The 14,737-nt window shown below is 39.3% G+C and overlaps 2 protein-coding genes across 3 annotated transcripts; one reads left to right on the top strand and one right to left on the bottom strand.

Moving 5' to 3' along the window:
• Nucleotides 1–3,835: 3,835 nt before the first annotated feature.
• LOC146565336 (sodium- and chloride-dependent GABA transporter ine) lies at nt 3,836–14,729 on the top strand. Of its 2 annotated transcripts, none has more exons than XM_085288391.1 (13): nt 3,836–4,010; nt 4,397–4,531; nt 4,615–4,819; nt 10,191–10,323; nt 10,428–10,562; nt 10,683–10,786; nt 10,866–10,990; nt 11,925–12,037; nt 12,124–12,264; nt 12,368–12,467; nt 12,680–12,780; nt 12,886–13,053; nt 14,043–14,729. In XM_085288391.1, exons 1-13 carry the CDS (start codon nt 3,836–3,838, stop codon nt 14,193–14,195), a joined length of 1,788 nt encoding a protein of 595 aa, XP_085144517.1. In that variant the 3' UTR covers nt 14,196–14,729. The 2 variants fall into 2 exon arrangements, with proteins under 2 accessions (XP_085144517.1, XP_085144518.1); XM_085288392.1 differs by having other exon boundaries at nt 3,843–4,010; nt 10,671–10,786.
• On the bottom strand, nt 6,461–7,958 carry LOC146565337 (uncharacterized). Its single transcript, XM_085288394.1, has one exon. It carries the CDS (start codon nt 7,837–7,839, stop codon nt 6,907–6,909), a length of 933 nt encoding a protein of 310 aa, XP_085144520.1. The 5' UTR covers nt 7,840–7,958; the 3' UTR covers nt 6,461–6,906.
• Nucleotides 14,730–14,737: the final 8 nt, after the last annotated feature.

Below are 14,737 nucleotides of genomic sequence, written 5' to 3'. Positions count from 1 at the left end.
CGTCACTCTATACTTAATGAGACACACTACTTCCGCTGATAAATTTTTCAAAATAAAGTCACGTTGGCAAAGCTGTGTGGTGAATACCGGTTTAAATTAGCCGTTTGGTTTTATTTTGAATATTACTTTGCTCTACTTATGTGCTTGTTTTGCGGCCACTTGACTCACGTGACCACAGCTCTCCCTGCCTTCTTTCGGGCCCCTCCTCTCCGGATCATAAGTTTAAATGTCTTCTCACGCAAATAACCAAAACAACACTCGCTGTAATTTGCAAGAAACACTCATACTGAGTGACCATGTCACATGATATCACATCCAGGCACGTGAGCAGAAGCCAACCAAGAAATTATGTTGGTCATTTCTCCTTCTAAAATATGTGCACTTTCTATATATCCCTGCAACCTTGCAGTATTGTGCAAAAAGCTCTTGGAAAATGAGAGATAAGAGCAGTGAGTCATTGAAACATCTGCAAATGTATACTGTAGTATATAAGGTTAAATGATTTTTACCTTATATTACATCTCTGTTGAATGTTGGGAGCTTTTTAGTCCATTCTGCCAAGATGATCCCATACTGCTTGAGTTATGTTGAGGTCTGGGCTCTGAGAAGGCTCAGGCCATGACTGATAGAGCTCCACTGTGTTTTTTTGTTGTGCACGTATCCTTTTACTCTTTTACTGCAATAGCAGTGTGTTTGGCATCATTATGAAAAGTGAAGCCAGTGTCATGCAGATGCTTTTCGGCTGGTATTGCACAGTGCATTAGAATCTAAAAGTACTTTTCTTTATTCATAATTCCATCAGTTTTGACAGGATCCTCAGTATCACTGGCTGAAATGCTGCCTCAAACCATGAAAGAGCCTCCACTGTGTATTACAGTTAGGCATTGACAGTCATACCTCTGAGGATGATTTCAACCAATAAGTTTCAAACTTGTGTCTGATTTTTAGTTCTGTTCTCGTGTAATCAGGCCTTTGTAGACCTGATTACATGTCTTCTCACACAAAATGGAAACAATCAGGAAATGGCAACCAGGAAGTAAAGCTAATACAGGACACCACAGAAAATTAAATACAAAGTAAAAGAGGAAATAACCAGAACTGAGAAGGAAATACTGAAGGACCACCAAGACTAAAAACAGGACAAGCAGGCAGTGCTTGCCTTGTCAAATCTAAAAATAAACATCAAAAACCTACTAAAGTTAAAAAAAATCCTCTCCTTTCATGCTCTGTCATAAAACCTGTGCCTGTTTTCATCTATCTTTTACATCACTGCCATCTTGTGACTGTAGTTGGTTGTTGTCGATGGAAGCCGCTTGTTTTGGATTCCACTGGACACTGTAGTGGCTTCATTTCACAGGCGTGTCTATCTCGCATTAATGATGGCCAGCAGCAGTTTATGGTTGTTTGTGCATTGTTGCAATGTGCCGCTGGCTCTACTTCTACTGCTCTGAGCCCCGCTTTGTGTGGAAACAGAGATAGGAATCACAATTAGATGAGTCTCTGTGATTCATTATTGGTAAAATATAAGTTTTACTTTACTTGACCACCTTGAATAATGTGTGATATAGAAAAGATGGAATGCAGTGTGAAAAAGTTTTCACTAACTTCTTCAGCATGTTAGCAAGGAAAACCTTGAAGATGATGAGGAGACCTCAACTACAGTTTAACAAAACAGGCAAGTTGAACAGTTGCAGGTTCAGCATGGCACTTTGAGATTATCATCTCTGAGAAATCACTTAATTGACCAAATGCTCATAGTACAAGAGTTCATGAGTATTTTAACCCCCCCTGTAGGTGCCGTCAGCTAACAGTTACACCTCCTGCTTGCCTGTTTAAAATTGGAGTCCTGCTGTAATACTTTGTCAAGGTTATTTTTTTATTTTTTATTTTTTGTAATAAAGAAGCCATTCCACTGTATTATTGTAAGATACTATTTCATCAGTCTGAAATGAACTGGCTTCCTCAAAAGGCCTAGTTTACCTTTGGTTTAATGTAAAAGAATAATCCTGCTTGATCTTAGTGTCACTAAGGTTTCATTTGTAACTGCTATTGATACATTTAATTAGAATAACTTTTAAGTTTCTCACATTGGTATGTTTTCCATATAGCTCTCATACATGTTAGAGACTATGCTACAATACAAAAGAACAAGGCAGACTCACAGGGTACTAACTCTCTGGGGGTAGAAACAGGCCACAGGCAGTGCTGACCTACCATAGAGATACCATGTATGCCACACCCTTGCAGAAGATTGTTGCAATACCTCAGAGCATTACTGAAGTACAATGGTACCAAAACTTGCCCTGCGGGTTGCCTTTTTACTGTTGAAACCCTGACTTCTTTTCCTGTCTAGGCATTGGCGTGGTATATAGCCTGCACATAACCTGATAAATTGAAATTACACAGACACCAGTACAATTAAACACTAAAAAACAAACAAATATTTGAACCAATGAAAAATAACGTTTTTTTTAACAGAACAGAAGTGAAAATAAACTAAAGCTACTCTTGAATATGAATGAAAATTGAAAACCAAAAATTATAAGAAAATAAATTACAAGAAAATAAAAAGAAAACCAAACGTGACTAGCATGGCCTGCAGCTGCTTGATGCCTGACATCCTGGAATTACTTTTCATCAGTTTTAAATTTGTGCTTTTGCAAACTCTCTGTATGTCATCACAACAGGAAATAATTTACAGAATCTGTTTGTGCTTCTGTGTATGTGTTCTCCGTCCTCTGCAGTGATACTGCTTAACACTGCACCATCTTCCTGCCTCCAGATTGGCTGTACCACACAGGTTGAGGGTTTGTGGACCAGTTATGTCTACTGCTGCACCCCTTCTCTGCAGGTAGGATGTGTTTTCTTTTTAACCCACATCCCTGGAGGATGCTTCACGCTAGCTCTTTCCCCAACTGTCTGATGTCATGATGCAATAAATCTTGCTTGCATAGTAGTGTTTATACTGTGATCGGCAGAGCATGTGTTTAATGTTCAAGCACTTGAAATGCTTTTGTTAGGAGACTCATGTTTGTATATTCTATGCTATTTTGGTGCTTGTTTCCACTTTACACAAGTAGAGAACATGTTTTCTTTAAAATGTCAACATTAGAAATATATTTTTCCATGAGTAACATGGGAAAATGCAGGAATTCAATCAACATTTAACTGGCACACGGGTTTAAGAAAGAAGGTTCTTTTTTGAAAAGCTGTGTGATTTTTCTTGCTGTTTTTGCGAATGATTACATGTTTCAGGTCACCACTGCTTTGTGTGCTGACTATGCTGGGTTAAGGTTAGTGTACAGGAACATGATTTGTTTGGCCTTCATGACTCCATTTGAAATCTGTGTCAGAGCACATACTGTTGAGAATAAATTATGTAAATTCCTAAATATTTGTTTTGTGTGCTGCATAATTTACACATGTAAAAAACTTCACAGAAGACTTTTTTTTGTTCACATTTTATTTATTTACTTTATTTATATTTTATTTAGTAAGATAAGAGATAAGATAAGAGCTCATGTAGATATTAAATAAAATATAAAGTGAGTCCACATCCATAAATAAGAGTTAGATTTATTTGTTTACATTGGCTGGCTAGGTGTTTTCAGGTAGTTCACTTTTTGAAAATAAAATTCTGCATTTTTTTTTTTACCTCTGTTTCTATTTTACAGTCAATCAAAGCACGCACCTATTAACAAATGTCAAACTTTCCTCTCTTTCTGAGCCCTCTGAGCTTTTATACACTAATGTGTTTCTGCTAAGCTAATCATTAATGATCATAAAAAAGGGAGGTTATATCACCCAGAGACAATTAAATCCTGCTCAGCTGTCCATGGAGTTTAGGCCCAGGCGAGCAACAATGTTGACACAAGGAGCAGACACAGATCAAGAGCCCACCAGGCCAACATGGAGCAGACAGATAGAGTTCACTTTGGCCGGCATCGGCTGTGCTGTAGGTCTGGGTAATGTCTGGAGGTTCCCCTATCTTTGCTACCGGAGTGGAGGAGGTGAGAAATCAAACATTTGTTACATCTTCGAACAGAACTGTGGTAATGTGCCGCCCTCTGTAATCCCTGCACACACAGGACTAAAAATGGTTGACTGTATGTGTTGTGTTGTTAGTGAGTGCGATTTCAAACTATTTTTTAAATTTGACTTTTGTTTTGTTGTTGTTGTTGTTGTTTTTAATGAGGCATGGCGCTTCATAAACCCATACTATAATCTGGCTTTATACTTGCAAATTTTGCAGAATCGTTAATATTTGTATGGGGTCAAACTTTGCCTGACAGTAATTCATGTGTGCCAAAGTTAAAGTTTAAATGATGTCATAAAACTACCACAGTCTTGGCCTTCTTTCTGAAAATGTGCTTAACTCACTATTACTTCTTGGCAGGTGCCTTTCTGGTGCCATACCTGCTCATGCTGGTGGTGTTGGGCATCCCTCTGCTTTACATGGAGCTGACTGTGGGGCAGTACACAAGGAGAGGTCCTGTACTTGCTCTGGCTACTGTCTGCCCACTGTTAAAAGGTGCTTTGACTAAATTTTGGTGTCCAGTGTTAAAAATGTATAGCGGAGAAATGTATTTTGATGCATGTTTTATCTGACCTCAGGAGTGGGAATTGCATCGGTGGCCATCTCCTTCATTATGTGTACCTACTACAATGTCGTCATCACCTGGGCTCTCTATTACCTCTTCAGCTCCTTCCGGGCACCACTACCATGGCAAAACTGCAACAATACTTGGAACACACCTAACTGCACCAATCACGCTACCAACAGCAGCTACTCCTCCACAGCTAGCCAAGAGTTCTTCAAGTATGTTTCATTGGATGTGATCACTATTTCTGCAGATTATTAAATCCAACTAAATAATGACTGAGTTTGAGCAGCATTATAAAATTAAAGTAATTTTTAAAAAGACTGAACTGGTTACACAAGGTAACTTCTGGGGATTATGTCAGAGGTGAAACAAAAAAAAAACTTGATACAACAACAACTGTAACTGGATGTACAACCTATCAGAGTCACGTGAGAGCTATCGAAGTGAAGGTCACAGATAAGAAATGAGCAAACTGATAGAATATTTTACTGAAGTGTGATAAATCTTAGGACACATGTCACCTTTATTGGCTTTGATCTGTTTCACTTTCTAGTTTTAGCAAGGGAAAGATTCTCAGAAAGAACTTACTCACAGTGAAAATCTTGCAGTAAACAGCAGATTAAGACCTCACATTTTCAGATTTACTTATAAACTCATTAACTCATTTCACTCCAGTTAATGGATAAGCGTAGGAAAGGAATGTGGGTTCAAGTTACTTGAATCCTTTAATTTCCATGTGTTTGTCAACCACTTATTAAATTTATGATCCAAAATCCTGCAGCTGACAGGAGCTAGAAACAGAGAACACATTTCTCCTGTGTTGGCTTCTCTTCACTGGCTCCTTGTTTATGTCACGGATCTGGATCATTTTGACACAGCTTTTTCAGTTTCTTATATTTTGGTATATTTCTGTATTATGATTCATGTTCTGGTTCTATTTTGATTATTATTCTAGATTTAGTTCAGTGTCAAGTCTGCATCTTTGTAAATTATTTCTTGTTTCCTGTTTTACTTTGAAGGTTCATGTCTGATGTCAGTGTGTTCAGTTTTACTTGCCCCCTGTTTCTTTAGCCCAAATCTCTCCCAGCTGTGTCTCCCTCCTGTTTCCCATTCCCTGATTACTCCCTTTGTATATAAGCCCTGTGTTTTCCTTTGCTCTCTGTTGTGTCGTTAACGGCTGCTCACCCTCATTTTCACTGTGTGTTCCGTTTTCTCGTTTGCCTGCCTGTTAGTTTATTTGTTTTCCCAGTGTAGTTCGTTTTCTGTGCAAAACCGAGTATCTTAAGTTCTCCTCTGCCTCCGTGAGTCCTGCGTTTGGGTCCAATCTAGCCTGCCTGACAGCACACAGTCATGACAGTTTAATCTGCAATTTAATTCAAAACTGTCTCCTAATATACAAGGTCTTGAATAATCAGGCAAAAGTGCGCTTTGCTCTCAGACGGCTAATTTACTTGTGGTTCCTATTTATTTAAAAGTATTTGCATATGTGCATTGGAGTATTCAAAAGTAGAATGTGAAGCAGAGCCTTCAGCTTTCAGGCCCCTCTTCTGTGGAACCAGCTCCCAGTTTGGATTTGGGAGACAGACACCCGCTCTACTTTTAAGATTAAGCTTAAAATTTTCCATATTGATAAAATTTATACTTATGGCTGGATCAGGTGACCCTGCACCCTCCCTTACCTATGCTGCAATACGCCTAGGTTGCTATTGGCTTTCCATGGTGCACTAAATGTTTCTTCTTCACTCACTCATTGTGTGTTTATACACCATCCTTCATTTAAAACTGCAAAGGCGGCACGGTGCTGTCACGCTGATGGTAAAAACACAGGCCTTTACCACAGTGCCGCTGTGCCACTTTATTTTTTAACAAAACACTACGCTTTATGTATAAAGAACTGCCTATTCTACTACTTATTGAAGAAAAGAATCCACAAAAGATTAGTTTTACTTTCTTTTATTTGTTCCAGATAAATTATAAATTATTTTTTAAAAAGCAATGAAATGCATCAGATGTCTCCCATGCTTTCTTTTCTGCTGTAATTTTTTTTTTTGAACATAAATTGGTCTATTGAAAATAAAATGTAGTAAGAAACACTACATTTTTTCAATAGGCCAATTTATGTTTAAGAAAACCCCAACAATCAAATGATCCCATCTGAGCAAGCACTGGGCGACGGTGGGAAGGAAAAACTCCTTTGTCTTAAAAAGAAGAAACCTTCGACAGAACCAGGCTCAGATGGTGCGGCTTCTGTCAAGACCGGTTGGGGGTTAGGTAGTTAAAAAACTACTCTAACGGTACAGCACTACAGCTTTTTGGTGGAAATGGGTGGAAGGATGGGTGTTACACCTCGTTTCATTGGAGGTCTTACAGGTGGTCGGGGTGTAGATTCAGCTTTTTTACAAATAGGTGGCAGAGGGACAGGACTAGGTTGTGGAATTATAACTGATTGGGTGGGAATCGGTTGCTTTCCACTTCTGGATATAGGTGGAACACACATCCTACGAAAAGGTGGTAGGTTGTCGGTCGAGAAAGTTTCCTTTTTCGTTGGTTGTGTGACTTGAGGAGCGGGTGTCAACTTTGTGTTTTTCGGTCTAATGGGTGGCAGTGGAGTCCGCTGTAACTGTTGTTCGTCAGATGCATCTTCCCTGCCTACGTAAATGTATTTATGTTCCTCAAAAAGGGCAATGTCTTTTTCAACTTGACTCATTGCCTCTTCAAGAAACATTTTGTAATTGTATTTTTTGTGCTGTGAAGGGGAGATAGTAAAAGGGAGGGATTGATATTCAAAGTTTAGCTCATTAAACCTCCTCTTTAGGCCCTGGAGAATGTTTTGTTTCTCCTGTTCGGCCAGTGGTTTAACTGTTTCCTGTTGTTTTGTTAACCAGGCATCATTGTCCTGCTTAGCCTTTTCTTTCTCTGCCTTTCTTCTACGCAGGTAGCCTGGAACGATTCCGTAATCGTTTTTCTGTAAATAAAAGGGGACAAGTCCAGATTTCTCAAGGAGCTGCTTGTCCCCTTTGCGTGTATCCACACAAGCAGGTTGAGCCATGACTTTCTTCATGCCTGTGTGTTCTGGTTTTTTCCTGAATGTGTGTTCAGGTTTTTCGCCTTCTGGCCTCTGTGGGCACATTTCGCGATGAGATGGGGCCTTAACTGTTCTTGGCACCATGGTCCTGTGTTCATTTTTATATTTATTTTCTAATACAATTGCTTCCCTGTATTTAGAAATATACATTTTAGGTTTGGGTGGAGGAAGAGTACTCTACTTTGGGAGAAGGTTATAAGCGCTTTCATCTGAAAACACAATTCAATCGCTAGCTTAAAATCACCTGCAAGGGAATTCTACAACTGTGTGTCGAGGCACCCCTATTTATAGATTTTTATGGCCTGGCATGTGACATCATGGTGGCCTGGCATGTGACATCATGGTAGCCTGTCTTTGTTCTGTCATTTAAGCCCCACCCCCCTGGTTACTGTTGCTATTGTAACTATTATATTATGAATGCTGGTAGCTAGCATTCCACACACACACATACACTTTTTGCCAAGGTTCCAGCTGCAGTCACCAAGACATGTAAATGTATTTAGTAACCCTCTGGGGTCCAGAGTATAATTGGCCGTTTTTGACTACTTTTGATTTTACCTCTATATTTCACCTTTAAAAAAATCTTCTTCTTCTTTTTTTTTTTTTGGCACAACCTCAAATATCTGAAATTTGAGTTAATTTTTCATTTATACTATATTTGCACAATAGATCTAAATTCAGACAAAAAAAAATTCAAAATCCGAGTAGAAAATACTTGTCATTTTTACTGTAAAAGCCACAAACATGTTTAAGGAATTGTTTTCATAACTTGAAATGCGAATAGAAGTTGTACATTTGTAAAAAATTATGCACAAGTTTTGCAAACAACTTTATGTTCAGTATAATATATGCAGGTTTTCTTCCTGAATACTATCGTTGTTTATATTTACTGCGGGAAGAAACGGTTTTTATAAGGAAAAACACTAGAAAGCACTCAGTCCCCCTCCCAACTCCCCCAGCCTTTCCTATTGGTGAAAAAATATACCATGTGGACCAATCAAAAAATGATAGGGCAACATAGCATTTAGTTGTTTACGAAGGCGGGCAGGTGTATACATATAGTTTGAGTCTGACGGCTCTTTGTTTGCTTCTCATCTGTAAACTCTGCATACTCTCTCATGTGATTCAGTTTGTTTTGAAAAGTCTCAACAGGATCTTGAGCTTTATTGTGAAAGGTTTACGTGGAAAACAAACAAGCGTCCAGCGGAACCACGCGATGGTTTTACCGTCATTGTTGCTAACGAAAACACGTAAAAACAGGCACTTGCCCGCCCATAGTGTGGTTATATTAAATATAAGAGAAAGAGAGAACTTTAAGAAATTAATATAGCCACTAAGGTGACCGTCAAAACGATGAAAAATACTGCTGTAAACAGTTTATTTTACGACATCGCGAAACAAACGATAGCGTAATAGGAAACGATAGACATTTTTATATCGTCATTTGATATATATCGTTATATCGAACAGCCCTAACATACACTCTTATATTTGTACATATATTTATTCTTATAATTCTCAGATTTACCCATTCGTATATTTTGCTTGTTCTTATGTTATTGTATTTTGCACACCTCTGTTGCACACACATAAGAATTTCGCTCACATGTGCTGTACCAGTGTACCTGCGCATGTTATGTGATACAGGAAATCTCCAATTTTTTTTAATTTTGTTTTTTTTGAGATTAAATAATATACCATTGTAAAGACGACACAAGAGTTCCAGAGGCTCTTCTGGGAGCCAGAGTCGACCAGAAAAGGTTTCCCCGAGCTTGAGTCCTCTATGAAGAGCAGCCTTTCCTTATCGGCAGCGGTCACAGCCGCTACAGAGCGCTGGCAGGCTTGTTTCCCTGGGCCTTAATGATTACTTATTGTTAAACTGTGACTCTCTTCTACACTGATTCTTCTGTTCTGTCTCCCTTCCCTCAAACCCAACCGGTCGTTGCAGATGGCCACTCCTCCCTGAGCCTTGTTCGGGAGTTTTTTCCCCCCACTGGTGCCAAGTGCCTCCTCTCATCTGATGAGTCCATGTTAAGTGAATGGAACTGAAGTGAATGTGTGTTTCAATTGTACTATGCAGTATTGCTCATTCTACAGGAAAGTAACTTGTGAGATAAAAGTATAAAAGTGTACAAGTAGGAAAAATATTCACATGCATGAAAATCAAACCCATATTGTTTAACCTCTGAATGTAGAATTTTCCACATGAATGCACATCTTTACCTTTTGTAGAGAAATAAAAAACTGTTCTGAAGATACATACTTATAGTGGATATCAAATTAACTTGTATGGTTAAAAAGCAAGAAACTGCAAACACTGAATCAGATATGTCAAAAGGTCTATTTTAATGACTTCCTGACATCTGATTGGATTGAATGTTTTTTCACAACAGGACAGACAGTGTTTTTGAATCTGGCCCATGTGTTTAGCTTTAAGGCATGCCTTTGGGCACTCAGAATATTAATGTTTTTCTAATTTCTTTTACTGTGGCACCTTTCAGATATAAGATGCTAGAGCAGACTAGTGGAGTAGAGGATACAGGAGTGCTCCGGTGGGATCTTTTCCTCATTCTCATTCTGGCCTGGATCCTCATTTACTTTTGCATCTTTAAGGGGGTGAAATCAACAGGCAAGGTGAGAGAGAAACTGAGACCTGAGCAAAAAAAGAAAAAAAAAAAAAGAAAGAAAGTGGAGCACTGGACCACAGTTAATACCATATATACGTTTTCTGTGTGCAGGTGGTGTACTTTACTGCCCTGTTCCCGTATGTTATTCTGATTGCCCTGCTGATCAATAATGCACAGCTTCCTGGAGCATTAGAGGGGATAAAGTTCTTCATTGTGCCTGTGTGGGATGAGCTGCTCTCAGTAGAGGTAAGAAACAAGAGAAGAAATGAGTAGTAGCTTTGGAGGAGTACCCTAACTGTTCTAGCAGCGGGGAGAGTCGTGTTATTACTGATAATCTGTGTTGGTACTGATTAGCGTGTGTTTCAGGTGTGGGTGAATGCTGCGGCTCAAATCTTTAACTCCATTGGAATTGGTTTTGGCTCGCTCATGGCAATGTCCAGCTACAATGACTTCAACAACAACATTTTGAAGTAAATGTTTGACCGCCAGTTCTTGAAAATAGCTGTGATTTCTTGTTAGTGATTTAAAAGATGTCTTGTCTCCCCACAGGGACACACTGAGCATATCCATTATCAACTCCATAACCAGCATCCTGGCAGGGTTTGTCATTTTCTCTGCCTTTGGGTATATGTCATACCTGCAGGGCATTCCTGTCAGTGATCTGGCTGTGGATGGTAAGAAAAAAAAGGGATGACTGTTTGTGAGTGATTTCTTTTTTTAAATTAGTGAGTGAGTCTATTCTCAAAGGATCTAGCCTCCACTTTGCCTAATGTCAGATGGGAATAAGTGATAAGAAAATACACTGCTCAAAAAAAATGAAAGGAACACTATGAAAACACATCCAACCTCAATGGGAAAAAAAAGAAATTATGCTAGATATCGATACTGATATGGACTGGGTAATGTGTTAGGAATGAAAAGATTCCACATTGTTCAGTTGAAGGGAAAGTTATCAACCCACAGAGGGCAGAATTTAACACAACACAGCAAACCTGCTGGAAATGGTACGCATTGATGTGCCGTCCTGCAGCAGACACCTCAGTAGGGTGCAGGCATTGCCTCATGCGACCTGCAGTGACACTGACCCAAGCCAAATAGAAAATGGGGGGAAAAAAAATCAGTGAGAAAATATAAGGAGGTAGAAAAACCTCAGTGGCCTCCAACTGTAACACCAACCTGTTTTGGGGGGTTTTCTCATTGTTGCCCATCTAGTGCATCTGTTGTTAATTTCAGTTATACCGAAGCAGCTGAAGCTGATTAACACCCCTTCTGACTCTTATATAATCTCTCAGAAGTTTAATTAACCACATTTTATGATTCTGTACTCTGATTAAAAAGTGTTCATTGATTTTTTTATTTTTTATTATTTTTTTTTTTTGAGCAGTGTAGGTGAATGGGGACATAAAGTAAGGTTGGAGCTGAAGAAGGATTGTCTTGTCTTTACAGATTATTGATCTGGACAATATGTTACAATAATATTGCAATAATGTTACAGTAACACAAATTTGATTGAAATATTTTTATAAAGTCACAGTCATCTGTTATTAAGAAGAATTGCTTGTTCAGTTATAAATGCTGCTCTGACATCTTACGTGTCTTATTGTACAGGTCCAGGACTAGTTTTTGTTGTTTACCCGCAAGCCTTTGCCAACATGCCAGTGGCTCAGCTCTGGGCAGTGTTGTTCTTCTTTATGCTGCTTTGCCTCGGACTGGACAGTGAGGTACTTTACTGGTAACCTCAGGATGGGAATTCATGTTTGCATAGTGTTTCATAACGAAATTCTTATGTCCCACTCCCACACTGCAGTTTGCAATGGTTGAAGTGATGGTCACCAGCCTCATGGATCAATTCTACAAAGACGTGATTCACATTTTCAAGAAAAAGGAACTGTTTGTTCTTGCGGTTTGTTTCGTAGCCTGCCTCTTTGGAATTCCTTGTGTCATGCAGGTACAAACTGTATTTCCTGCTTGAATTTGAACCAAATAAAAAAGATATTGAAGGGTGCTCATTTTCCCTTCCTTGCTGTCCTAAAGAGTATGCCTTTGTCCAGGTGGGAATCTATGTTTTCCAGCTGATGGATCATTACACTGCCATAGTATCCATCATGTTTCTGGCATTCTTTGAGGTCATGGCCACCTGTTGGATTTATGGTGAGAGACACGTGTTTCATTCATTGCACACTTAGAATGATGTAGCACTTTTTTTGGCAGTATCTTAACACATTTTATGGCCATGTGTAGTATCCGAGTTTCACTCTAATTAAACAGCGATTAGAGTCTCTAATCTGCCAGCATGCAAATAAAATGTGCACAGATGTTTATTGACAAGTAAAGGTTGGTCCAAAGTACTTCTCCATCTGCAGGTGTAAAAAGACTTTCAGCCAACCTGGAGGAGATGAATGGACACAAAGCAAACATCTTCTTCAGACTGTGTTGGCTTATAGTTGCTCCTGTGCTCATCACTGTATGTTAACAGGCATTTGTTTTATTCACATGAATATAATGTAGATTTTCATCTGAAATAATTAAAACTTAAATCCAAACTTAAATTGTTTGCTCCTTGATACAGGTCATCCTGATTTTCTCCATCATTCAATTCAAACCTGCCCGCTATGGGGAGTACGTCTTCCCTCCCTGGGGTCAGGGGGTCGGCTGGATCATTGCTTTGGCCTCCATCATCTGGATTCCTCTGGGTGCCATTCACACTTTGTGGGTGCTGCCTGGCTCCATCATGGAGGTGATGTACATATCATATGCATAGACACTATGTTGCCAGAAGTATTCACTCACCCATCCAAATCATTCAATTAAGGTCTTCCAATCACTTTCATGGCCACAAGTGTATACAATCACACACCTAGGTGTGCAGGCTGCTTCTGCGAACATTTGTGAAAGAATGGATCACTCTCAGGAGCACCATGAATTCCAGTGTGGTACTGTGACAGGATGCCACCCATGCAGTGAGTCCGGTCTTAAAGCTGTTAGTGGTCTTACAACAAAATGGAAGCAATTGGGAACGACAGCAACAAGTAGTAGGCAGTGTAAACTCACAGAGTGGTGTCAGTGGATGCGCTGAAGCACATAGTTCACAGAGGTCACCAACTTTCAGTAGAGTCAGGAGAACACCACTTGTCTGACTGCATAGCACCAAGCATACAGTTTGGTGGATAATTGTGTGGGGTACTTTTCAAGAGTTGGGCTTGGCCCTTGAGTTCCAGCGATAGGAACTCTTAATGCTTCAGCATACCAAGACATTTTGGACAATTTCATGCTCACAATTTTAGGGATGGCCCCTTCCTGTTCCAACATGCCTGCATATACAAAGTAAGGTCCATAAAGACATGGATGAGTGAGTTTGGTGTGGGAGAACTTGACTGGCCTGCACAGAGTCCTGACCCTAATAGAACAGCATTGAAATTGAAAACTAGAGCGGAGATTGTCAGCTGGGCCTGCTCGTCCATCATCAGCATCTGACCTCACAAATGTGCTTCTGGAAAAATGGCCAAAAAATTCCCATAAACATTCCTTGTGGAAAGCCTTTCCAGAAGAGTTGAAGCTGTTATATCTTTACATTAAACCCTATGGATTAAGAATGGGATGTCACTCGGTTCAAATATGTCTGAAGTCAGACGAGTAAATATTTTTAGCAATATAGTGTAGTACTCACGCACATGTTCATATATAATCAAGCTGTGTGGAAATAATTTTACTTCATTTCTCGTGCAGAAATTAAAGCTGTCCCTCACACCGTATGCGCTGAATGAAAAGTCAAACATGCCGTACTATGAGAGGGGAGGACCAGGTGGAAATCCACCCATCGCTGTCATCAGCCCCAGCTTCGATCTACCTGAAAAGCATCCTGCTGAGACGTACTTCTGATGCCTCAGTGTTTTGCAGGCCACCTACAGTGGCAGATTACTGTTAAGCTTTAACTAATCACAGATTTATGTCTTCAATCTTTGTCAATTTTCTGGTCAAATTTAACCAACACGTGTTACAAGAATGTACATGATTGTGATCCATATCTACTATGCAGAGCATTTAATGCAACAGGATTTTTTTTTTTCTGGAAAGACGTTGTTTAGAATTAGCTGTCACTGTGTGTATCTTCAGTGTACTTCTTTGTGAAAGAGCTCCAAAGGGCAAAGGAGTAGACTTCGCACATTTCACTGCCCTCGTTTATGGAAACTTTGCTAACAGTGCCATCTTTTGGCCACATGAATTCAAACATGAGCCATACTTACATTGTAATGCACTGTCATTTTAAATTTACAGTATTTATAGTAACATTTTTCTAGTGATCAACTTAAACCACTGTCAGCTTATTATTGCAGACTCATATGTGAATGGACACCAAAAAATGATTCAATATGTCAGGTGTAATAAAAGCAGTTTCAACGTCTACAGAAAACAGAAACATA

Source organism: Mchenga conophoros, linkage group LG10 (assembly GCF_057382185.1).
Source record: "Mchenga conophoros isolate Kocher_MC1m ecotype Shallow Benthic linkage group LG10, M_conophoros_male_GT1.1, whole genome shotgun sequence".
Taxonomy (NCBI): domain Eukaryota; kingdom Metazoa; phylum Chordata; class Actinopteri; order Cichliformes; family Cichlidae; genus Mchenga; species Mchenga conophoros.
This window is presented reverse-complemented; position numbering and strand designations above follow the sequence as displayed.

Excerpts from the sequence above, each read along its gene's own strand:
- LOC146565337 (XM_085288394.1), bottom strand. The coding sequence starts at position 7,839 with ATGTATATTTCTAAATACAGGGAAGCAATTGTATTAGAAAATAAATAT.
- LOC146565336 (XM_085288391.1), top strand. The coding sequence starts at position 3,836 with ATGGAGTTTAGGCCCAGGCGAGCAACAATGTTGACACAAGGAGCAGAC. Across the intron at positions 4,820-10,190 it reads GCTAGCCAAGAGTTCTTCAA|ATATAAGATGCTAGAGCAGA; the intron begins GTATGTTTCATT and ends GGCACCTTTCAG. Across the intron at positions 12,468-12,679 it reads GGCCACCTGTTGGATTTATG|GTGTAAAAAGACTTTCAGCC; the intron begins GTGAGAGACACG and ends CTCCATCTGCAG.